General features: G+C 38.1%; 1 protein-coding gene across 1 annotated transcript; it reads left to right on the forward strand.

Annotated features, from left to right (window-relative positions):
• The first annotated feature begins 6,379 nt into the window (after positions 1 to 6,379).
• LOC133743861 (nucleoside diphosphate kinase 3-like) lies at positions 6,380 to 9,381 on the forward strand. Its single transcript, XM_062171931.1, has 7 exons — positions 6,380 to 6,557; positions 7,335 to 7,466; positions 8,268 to 8,305; positions 8,395 to 8,445; positions 8,547 to 8,714; positions 8,816 to 8,928; positions 9,085 to 9,381. The coding sequence occupies exons 1-7, from the start codon at positions 6,476 to 6,478 to the stop codon at positions 9,206 to 9,208; spliced, it is 708 nt and encodes a 235-aa protein (XP_062027915.1). The 5' UTR covers positions 6,380 to 6,475; the 3' UTR covers positions 9,209 to 9,381.
• Positions 9,382 to 10,649: the final 1,268 nt, after the last annotated feature.

Consider the following 10,649-nt stretch of genomic DNA (forward strand, 5'->3'; position numbering starts at 1 on the left):
AATGATGCACAAATGGTGTAAACACTAATTATTTCCACCCCCAAACAATAGTGATTAGTGAATAGATAAATGCTGTGCAAGATGGCACGCTAAGCTTGGAATGGTATTCAAGATAGAACCCCCAAGGTTTAATGGTTGCTTGTACGCCTCTACCAGGAGCTTGACTGCAAGAAAAGATAACAATGCTGCTGAAACAACTAACTTTTATTTTCCGCGATATCAAATATTCTTTAAGATAGCTAGCCTGAGCAGCTGTATACTCCATCGAAATCAAATCTGCCCCAAGGGCGGCAATTTGATGAAGTTGCTTAGTCAATAAGTGACTATAAGTCTATATTTTCATGTGATTTCTATCATGCTTGATTCAGATTTAGATGAGTACGTAGGTAAAATTCTAATGAATCACAAAATTTCTAATTATTGAGTAGGCATAATTCTAACGAGTCATATTGCCGAAAGAACATGAGATGTCATGCTAGTTATATGAGATTTTAATATATAATAATATAAGTAACTCACTCAAATTGTACAATGTACACAAACTTACTCAATTAGGGGGGAAGGTGGTAGTTAGATGTTAAATTTTATAGTTATTTATGAAATATATTGAGATATTGGTGAAAGTTAAATAAATTTAAAGAGAACTAAAGAGAATATGTTTATAACAGTGTTCTAAAAATCGGCCGCCCAGGGTCGTAAATTTACATGCAAGGTAAATGGTTGTTACATGCAGGGTGAATGGTTGTTACATTTTGGAGAACTATGAAGAATTTTACTTAAGAGCTAGCGCGGACCTATCTTTAAAAACTTAGATACACACTCCAGTTTGTAATTATAATAGTTTGTCCGATTTTTTATTTAAATTAAACTAAAAAATCACAATGTATTCATGACTTGTGACTTGTGTATGATCAGAGACGACCTATTGAGTTTTTGTTCAAGTTAAATAGGAAAGCCACATTTGCCGATGACTTATTAGTCGAGTGAGGCTTATTGATTTTTTTTTTAATTAAACTGGAAAACCACAATATACTCTCCAGTCCACGGCTACTTCGTATTTACTTTTTCCAAATTCTGTTTTCCATTAACGTACGGACGGTGCTTCCTTCCGTTGATGATCCTGATGTTGAGGATTGACTTCCTTGCTCTGTGGTCTTCCATGTGCATGTTCTTCGATGGATCTACTTGTTTTGCTCAGGTACATAATCACTGAGTTTAAATTGGGAAGGTCGATCTGATTCCACAACTCAAAATGGCACGTGTGAAATGTAGAAGATATGTGTTTTTTAGTAGCATATGTAAAAAAAAAATATAGGTTGAAACTTAAACGTATACTTGAGTTAGTTAATTTGACCGACTGTAGTGTTCAAGTTGAGAAGAATCTGCGCAGACCAAGCAAGCAGCTTTATACACTCCCTGCCCAGATCAAAGGGCGCAAAGGCGGAATAAGTGATTAAAATCAATATTCTCATATTAATTTTTGTCGTGCATAGATGAAGTTAGATGAATATGCAAAAAAACTTATGAATCACAAAATGCAGAGTTGTTGATAAATAAGTTTGTTTGATCTAGTGTCTGAAGAATAATGTGGCATGCCATGCTAATCATATGAGTTTCTAATACTAGCTATCATCCATTCCAAAACCTTGGTTTGGTGGGATTTGACTCCTCCATTCATACTATCATCATGTAATAGTGGCCGTTTAAGTCTTCCATAGTATCGCATTCGCTAGTTTATTTCTTGCTTGTTTGACATTTTTCACTAGAAATGTTTTGGCTTAGTCCCCCTCTCCTCTCCTTGTATCTCTTTTAACTTTCTTTAAATAACTCTTCTCTCTCTCTCTCTCAAATTCCCCGCTGACTTCAACTTCCACTGGCGACATCACCCCTCACCCCGACAACAAAGGAAACCCTGCAGCCAACAACCTCTCCTTCCCCGCGACTCCTTCGACGTCGTCGTCCGCACCAAGACTGCCCTCGAGCTCGCCTCCCAACACCGGGTCTCTCTTGGACGACGCTTGAGCTCTCTTAATGTTTGCTCTCCACCAAGGTCAGATCCACCAGACTCGCTCCTTAGGGACTCAACCGGCACCAACCGAGCTAGTAGCTGCAGTTGTACTGAGCTCTTCTCCACCGCGAAGCTCTTGCCATTCACATCTCTTTCGTCAATGAGCCTTCGTCTTGGGAGATCGCCTGAGACGGCCAAGTACCGTCGTAGAGAGAATATTTCCGTTGCGGGCCCGTACTTGTTATCTCCCAAAGCTCTGAGATGCTCCCACTTTTTTATGAATTTTAAGGTTTGAGATTAAATTGGTGTTTTTGCATTACAGGGTTAGCAATGCTCTGCTTGAAATTTGGAATATGTTGTCTTTGTTCGCAGCTTCTACAATGATGTGTTTAGAAATTAGTTTGGTGGCTTTTTTGCTCCAGGACAATTACTCAATTGGGGTTGAAGCTTTAGCTCAGTCTTTCCTTATCTCAGGGATAGCTGTTAGTGTGGATATACCAAAATTGTGAGCATATACATGTTGCAACCTTAATTAAGGTATGTCCTGTACGTTATACGTTATGTTTAATATATAAGTGGATATTTTAAACTTTAAGTTTTGGTAAAATAGGGCAGAAGGCTCAGAAGAAAAGAAAAAAGGCAAAAAAAAAGTTTTATTGGGGGCCAATAAAGGTCTATTCGGGGGCAATAAATGTTTTGAATTGATGTAATATCTCCTCCTTTTTTTCCTTAATCAAAGTTTTACTTGTCTAATTTTAGGGAGATTAGTTCCAATTCCGGCGATCGAAAAGTTTATTGGGAGGCAATAAACCTCTCCGCCTCCCTATGAGATATCTGACGACCTCTTTGGGGACTTCCGGCGAGGTTTCATAAATTTTTATTTCTCCCCAGTAAAGGTTTATTGGGGGGCAATAAACCTCTCCGATGACCTATGAGATATCCAGTGTTCTAAAAAACAGCCGCCCAGGCCGCCTAGGCGCCGCCTGGGCACTGGGCGGCAGCAGACCGAGGAGATTAATGTATAATCGGAGGCCTTAGGCGGATGGGTTTTAGGCCGCCGCCTAGGCGGCTTGGGCGTCCGTCTGGGCGGCTTCCGCCTCCTTTTTTTTTTTTTTTGTCGGACATCAGCCAAATCTAAACCCATTCGATCCCCAAACTAGAAAAATAACCCGCAGCCTCTGCTCTCCCCAAACGTCGGACCTCTACTTCCTTACCCAATCTGAACTCTACTCCATTTCCCTCTCCTCCTCCTCTTCTGCATCTGACCACTTTGACTCCGACATTTTGATCCCAAAATCAAGAGCTCCGTCTTCAACCAATCTGCCGCCAGCCTCAAATAATTGCTTCCTTGGAGGCTTGCCTCCTGTAAACTTGTGAATAGTACGAGACATTGATCTTTTTTCTTCTAAATCAGAAGCAGACTACCCAAGAGAGATGAGAGAGAGTTACGGAGTTGCAGAGAGAAAGGGGGAGAGAGCGGCTTAGTTTATGAATTAGGGGTTTAGAGAGAGAGAAAGTACAAGTGTACAACAAGGGACGGCTTGATTTATTTTGGATGATGGATTCATGGGCTTGGGCTTGCTCTTATATTCTTATTTAAAAATTATAACAAGCCTTTATATATTTTTTAACTCTATATAAAGTTATAAACTCTTATTTATATTTCATATGTTATAAAAATAAATTAAAAAATTAAAAAAAGTAAAATCGCCTAGGCGCCGTCTAGGCACCCGCCTAGGCGCTTGGGCGCTAGTCATCTGGCCACCGCCAAACTAGCGTCTAGCGATTTTTCGAACCTTGGAGATATCTGACGACCTCTTTGGAGACCTCCGGCCAGATTTTTAGAGAAGTGCGGTGATCGGAATTCGGTGGGCGGCGGCCGATGACCGGAATCCCTTGACCAGACTCCGGCGAAGTCTCTTATGGCTTCTCTCTCTCCCTCTATGTAACAAAGGGGTGAGAGCAAAATAGTCTAAAAAACAAAAAAGACGCTTAATTAGGTATTAGAGAAGACCTTATTAGAGTCTTTATGGGTAAGTGGGAACAAAAATAATTGGGTGGTATAAGGGGAAGAAAGTCCCTAGAATTAGGGTAAATGGTTAAAATCCTAAAAAAAAAAAAAAATCATATGAGTTTCTGATACATGTATAATGTATATAACTAGCTCATACTTTGAAGCAATTATTTCCGCGAGTTTTGAGCATAATTCCGATGCGGTAGTCACACATAAAATTGGTTCAACACTGTTAGATTATTTTATGAAATATTTTGAGATATTGGTTGATTAAATAGGTTGAAAAAGACTCTATGTACAGTTGATAATGGTGATTATTGGTTGCTACAAACTTACACTTAATGGAAGAGATTTGTGCCTAATTAGATCTTGTAAGTCTAGTACTCTAGATCCTTGAAAATTAATAATTTCGAGTATAACTCAATAACATACTCTATCTATATCTATTCTTACGATTAATTACTAGTTGTACAACCTCCTCAGTGAAATACTTTCATCCATGATAAACCTATTAATCACAAATACATTTTAGTTTAATATAAGAGAGCTGGCTGCAAGCTCATATTTACGTAAACAAAAACTTGTACTAGTAGGGAGCTCCATTATGTTATTATATGAGTGATGACAAACTTAATGTCATAACAGATGTTATATTATTCTCTCTAACGATTTTGTTTTGTTATTAGTTATCTAGCAATTCACTACCATCACTTAACGATAGCCAATACTACATTCATATATATTAACTATTTTACCCATTGTTAATGCTCAAAGTCCGGCGGTAGTCGAACCTTCGTTTAACGCGGGTCCGATGGGCGGACCGCTACTCTGTAGACTCGGTGGTCTTCGCTAGCTGTCAAATGAAAGATAGGGCGTCAGAGGGAGACTGCGTTGGGCGGTCTTCACTTCTCCGATGCCTAAGTCAGTCCAAACATATAGACAGCATAACAATAAATGAGTAGTAAATGCATAATTAATGAGGAGAGATGAGAGAACCTTTTATAGGTGAGGAAGAGGTTGATCTTCTCTTTGTTTTCGATGTGGGACTGATGTGCTTCAGTCCCCAGCTCTGGGAGCTATTGATGCTATCTTGGCACGGCGCGTGGCGGCGCGTCGGCGGTGATCTGGGGGTGATCCGAGGCTCAGGCTGTTACCCGCTTGGCTGTGTATCTGCATGTTATTCCTTTGGCGGGAATTAGTACATCTGGCGATACAATGAGCGTAGCCCATTATAGCTAATTATGCTTGTAAATGTACATGTATGTACACCCATGATGAGACCAAGAAGTTTGGTGTTGAAGCAAGTTAGACCTACTACAAAACCTTGATTGCTTAAGAATAGTCATTCAAGTTTGGAGTTCTTTGCAACCTAAATACACCCTTTTAACAAACCAACATTCATGTCTTCCATGGCAAGAAGAACTAATAAAGCAAAAACACAACTCTAACTCAAGTACTCAAACCAATTTAGGGAATCTTAGGTGCTGCAAGGTAAAGCTCTTTTGGGTTCAGCTCAACTGCTTTTCTGCTTGCTTTTGAGAAAGCCCCGTAAGTCCTCACGAGGAAGAAGATCGACAATGGCCCCTCCAAAATTAAAGGTTCAGAATGGTGGTGGGGTTTGTTTCCTTTTCCTGCATAAGTTATAAAGAGCATATGCTACATGTGTGGTGCCATTTATGCCTATTCTTGACGGTGGAGCAATGGACAGTCTTGTCGGAATGAATGCGTGTACTTTAGACTATAGTTTTGATATTGGATGAACTTTTAACTATAGTTTAGTGTAATCTAGATTGTAATTTTATCCACGAAGTTTTTGAGTTACAGTAGTGATGCATAATATGACGGTCAAACTTATTTGCATCAAAGTTTGAGTTTGATTCTTCCATAATTTATTTGTTACACGATGTTTCCCCTCTTCCTCTACTTCTTTTGAGGTAGAGTACTAATTTTTTTTTTTTTTTTTTTTTTTAACTTTGAAAAAAAAAAAATTTGAACTCGAAATCTCATTTATCATTATTAAGATAAAATAGTATTAGATCAACTAGGTCAGAGATAGCACAAGTTGTTTGACATTTCTGAAGCTATGCTAATTCAAGACTAAAGATTTAAGTCAAGTATCTCCCTGTCTTCTCCTAGTTCCTTTTCTCTGTCGAAAGCTCATAATTCTTTGCAATTGGCCCCTACCGGGCCTACCAGGAGAAAAGCCCAACCCAGTAGCCCGAACCCCGTGTACCCGCCAAAACCGTTAGTCGGCTTACTGTTACGCATCGTATCCAATTCCCACGCGTACAGTTCGGATAGGGTTTTTGACCCGTACCAAACAGAACCCAACCAACCCTCTCTTCTTCCCTCTTTAACCTCACACACACACACACACACACTCTTTTCATTCACGACTCTCACTCCTCATCTCTCTCTCTCACTGAGGCTTGGAACTTTTCAAGCTTTTGAAAATGAGCTCTCAGCTTTTCAGATCCGCTTCCAGAGCTGCCAGGTCCTTCCTCTCTGCTCCCAAGACCTCTCGCTTCTTCTCCGGTGAGCTTTCATTTCCTCTCTGTTTTCCTTTCCAATCCTTTTTATGAACTTGTGTTCGTGATCGGATCGTTCTCAGATCATCGATCAAGTTCGTTTTGTTTCGGCGTTTCGAATTTATTGAAATGGTTGGGCGCTTCCAACAGTTTTGGAGCTAGATCGCCCATCTGTGAAGCGGCAATCTGTTTGTTTTCATTGAAAGTGGAATGATTTTGCATATGATTTGTGTTGTTAAACGTAAAAGGATTTAAGCTTCAAGCTTTGACCATGAAATGAGTGGGGTTTGTGGGATTTGTGTTAACTTTTACCTTTCCGCGAACCGCTTTCCGTCTATTCAAAATAGAGTTAACTTTTGTATGTAATCATTGTTAATTATTTGATTTGCAAGGTTTTCAATTTTGGCTAATGTGGGATCCACTGTGAAATTGATGCCGAGAAAGACAATTTTAGATTGAACATGTTATAATATGTGATTTTGATATTACTGAGAGTGAAATTCTTGAACTAATATTTAGATCTGCACAATTAAATATTTGGTTTTTGAATTTTTGTATTGAATTTCATGATCTTCTTTGAGGAGAGACCATGAGAATTCAGCCACTAAAGTAAGGGTTTTTCTTGGTACAAAAAGCAATAAAGGTTTTAAAGTATGCAAGTAATTAGTAATTGCATATTTGTTACTCGCCGTTTTGATTGATCACATATATTTGTAAATGTGTTGCCCCCTTTGCATATGGTTGCAAGGTTTCTAATTGGGTGTCATGTTGTCTCCTTTTGCAGAAGGACAAGCTGTAGCTACTGCAGCAGCAGTAACCTTACGTGGAAAGGTGCCTGCCTTTGCTTCCAATTTTGGAAGAGCTGGTTCTGAAAATGCATCTTGGATTTCAGCAGCCCTCGCTGTTCCTGCTGCAGGTATATAATATAAATTTCATTTTTCTTTTCGTTTTCTTTTTATCTTTTCATGTTTCAATTCTTTTTTTAATCTCTGCAAGTGCCGTTAAACGGTTTCCGTACTTAGTTTCTTGCAATGTTCTAGACTGCTAAGAGGACAGTTTTTCAGTAATAAATTTTGACTTGGCAAACCAAGACCAGGCAAATATGTCTGATCTTCTACAACAATTATTTTGATTCTCCTAACTCTTAAAATAAGGAGATATACCAGCCATGTATGTTTATCTAATGGATGTGGTTTTGTAAATAGCATCATGGTCTCAGAGTCTCAGATTTTGTAGAAAGAGGTTATTGTGTTACTACATTATCATTTTTTTTTTCCAAGTGATAGAATAGGGGGATGGGAGATAATGGATTAGAAGTAAAATGTCTGATCAGAAAATTCGGTGTCCATGAGTGTGGGTTAAGAGGAAGAGTAGCCTTGTCCCTTGCCCAGTTTTGGCATTTGTGGCTTCTGGATGATGTTTTTTAACTTTTTTTTACTTGAGTGTTTATTTCCTAATTCATCTGCTATCAAACTTCTGCTGATCACATTTTATACGATCGTTCTAGTAAGAGGTCTTTCAATGGATACATAATCTTTAGTTCGGAATTGTAAGAAAATAGACTGAAATAAATTTAAGATATGATTTCTTCATGCTAACAGTTAATTGTTATGCCAGGTCATTTTTTCTTTCAAAATTTCTTATGACTTGTTATTTTTACATTGAATCTGCAACTGTAATGCTAACATATTTTTGTTTCCTTTTCTCTTATCTCTAGCTTACATGCTCCTAGACCAGGAGGTTCATGCTGCAGAGGTACTTTGAATAACTTGTTCCTTTTTTTTTTTTACTGTTAATTAGTATATCTTTTGTGTGTTCTTATAAAGCTTTTGTTCTCTAATCAGTATGAGCGCACTTTCATTGCTATCAAGCCTGATGGAGTTCAAAGAGGACTGGTAAGTTGCCCATTTGACCTGTGTTTATCCCCTGAAGCATATTCTATAGCTGCCGCAGTCTGTGTGGCTTTTGTACTAAGCCTTTTAATTTTTGATTCCAGATTTCAGAAATCATAGCTCGATTTGAGAGGAAGGGTTTCAAACTTGTAGGCATTAAAGTAGTTGTTCCTTCAAAGGATTTCGCACAGAAGCATTATCATGATCTAAAGGAAAGACCATTTTTCAGTGGCCTTTGCGACTTCCTTAGCTCTGGACCTGTGATTGCTATGGTTAGTACAACTAAAGTTCATCTATCCTTTTGGTCTGAACTTGATTCATCTTAATATGATTAGAACCTCTCCTCCTGCCATACTCATTTTTCAACTTACAGGTCTGGGAAGGAGAAGGAGTGATCAAGTATGGCCGTAAACTCATTGGAGCTACAGACCCACAAAAATCAGAACCAGGAACTATCAGAGGTGATCTGGCTGTTGTTGTTGGGAGGTAATAGCTTGAACTTAAGTAGTTGAAAACTTTATAATAGTTTGTTACCTCCATCCCCTCGTTAGCTTATGAACTCTGATATTGCTCATTCCTTAACCAACTGGTTGAATATATCACTTTCTTGTCAAATTAATGTGGTTATTCTTTTGCCATCAGAAATATCATTCACGGTAGTGATGGTCCGGAGACTGCTAAAGACGAAATCAACCTGTGGTTTAAACCAAATGAGTTGGTTAGCTACACCAGCAATTCAGAGAAGTGGGTGTATGGAGTCAACTAGTGACGTTTTTTGTTTTCTAAGATCTTCCGGCGACGTAGATCCCACATGAAGAGTGGGGAAAGTAGAGATTATTGTTAGAATAAAATGTTTTCATTGAGGTGAGTTGAAATTGTTGCTTTTCAATGAATACAATTCTTAATGAAATTTCAAATAATCCTGTTTTGGTGTCTCAATTCTGTTTCATTTTGGTTGTGCTGGGTTGGTAGTAATCTGACTTGAGGAGTTGAGGTTGAGGGGAAACTAGGTAGTAGTTTTATATTTGCGAGATATTTACATGTCATGACTCATGCCTGTGTTCTCTAACTTTTAAGAGCCAAGGAAAGCTACTTAATTACGGCCATAAAATCAGAAAGCCGCTTAGAAGGATGAAGTGTAGAAGTTAAGTGGGGTTTTCAGACCACAGAAAGAATTGGATTGTTCTCGAGTTTTACCTTTGATTTTGTTTGCTTGTTTACATATCAATGGTAGAACGCAATAGGCGAGTTGGGGATGAGGATTACAATAACATTACCATTCCTGAATTTGCTGTCTACCCACATATCATCCCCGCTCCATACTCCATTTACGAGTTATTTGGATAACCGTTCTCATTCCCATTTGGGACTTGCCTCCGTTGACCCTCTCAATTTATCATGAATAATTTATTGAATAATGTAACACTTTCTAAACAAGATGATCAACAAGTACTAAAAACAACATTTTAATTATAAAGTTGAGTGTATGCGACAGGCTAGTCAATATGTATGTATTAAGATTAAAATCACATGTAATATCCTTGAATTTATTGAAATTTTATATTTTACAAAATGTAATTGCTAAAGCCTAACCCTAAATGAATAAGGATGGGGACACAATACCATCGGACCATCCCCACCTATCTCCAAGTTTAGAAAGCAGGGCTTTATTGAAAAAAAAAAAAAAAAAAACTTTCTAGAAAGCGAAGCACTAGAAATTCTTGTTTTGCTTTATTCTTCTCATCTTTACCGGTAATTATTGATGACATGTTTACTTATTAGGAGTGAAGAAACTCATGAATTTTGGGGCTGTTAAAGAATAAATTCCTAATCTTGAGTGGGACACACTTTCATTCCAATTTCTTTTTATTGTATATTAATAAACGCAAGAGTTATAATCGATTCCCTTACTTCAATAAACGTATCATAAATGTAGAGGTACTATATACTTTGTTAAAAACGTAAATTTACCATCAATATTTCTATAAGTCGGAAATCCTTCTCTTTTAGGATTTTCTTTTCCGTTGTATTTAATTTGTACAAGATTATAAAAAATAAAAAAAAATCCCAGATCAAAGGACTTGTGTTCATTAGGTGGTGACATCAGGTGACAGCGCAAAACCACTATTCTACTCGCGACTACAGAGAATGAATATACCCCTCGACACGTCAGCGTGCGCCTTATTATAGGGTGGTTCCAGCTTAAG

This window comes from Rosa rugosa, chromosome 4, assembly GCF_958449725.1.
Source record: "Rosa rugosa chromosome 4, drRosRugo1.1, whole genome shotgun sequence".
Taxonomy (NCBI): domain Eukaryota; kingdom Viridiplantae; phylum Streptophyta; class Magnoliopsida; order Rosales; family Rosaceae; genus Rosa; species Rosa rugosa.

Excerpts from the sequence above, each read along its gene's own strand:
- LOC133743861 (XM_062171931.1), top strand. The coding sequence starts at position 6,476 with ATGAGCTCTCAGCTTTTCAGATCCGCTTCCAGAGCTGCCAGGTCCTTC. Across the intron at positions 6,558-7,334 it reads GACCTCTCGCTTCTTCTCCG|AAGGACAAGCTGTAGCTACT; the intron begins GTGAGCTTTCAT and ends CTCCTTTTGCAG. Across the intron at positions 7,467-8,267 it reads CCTCGCTGTTCCTGCTGCAG|CTTACATGCTCCTAGACCAG; the intron begins GTATATAATATA and ends TCTTATCTCTAG.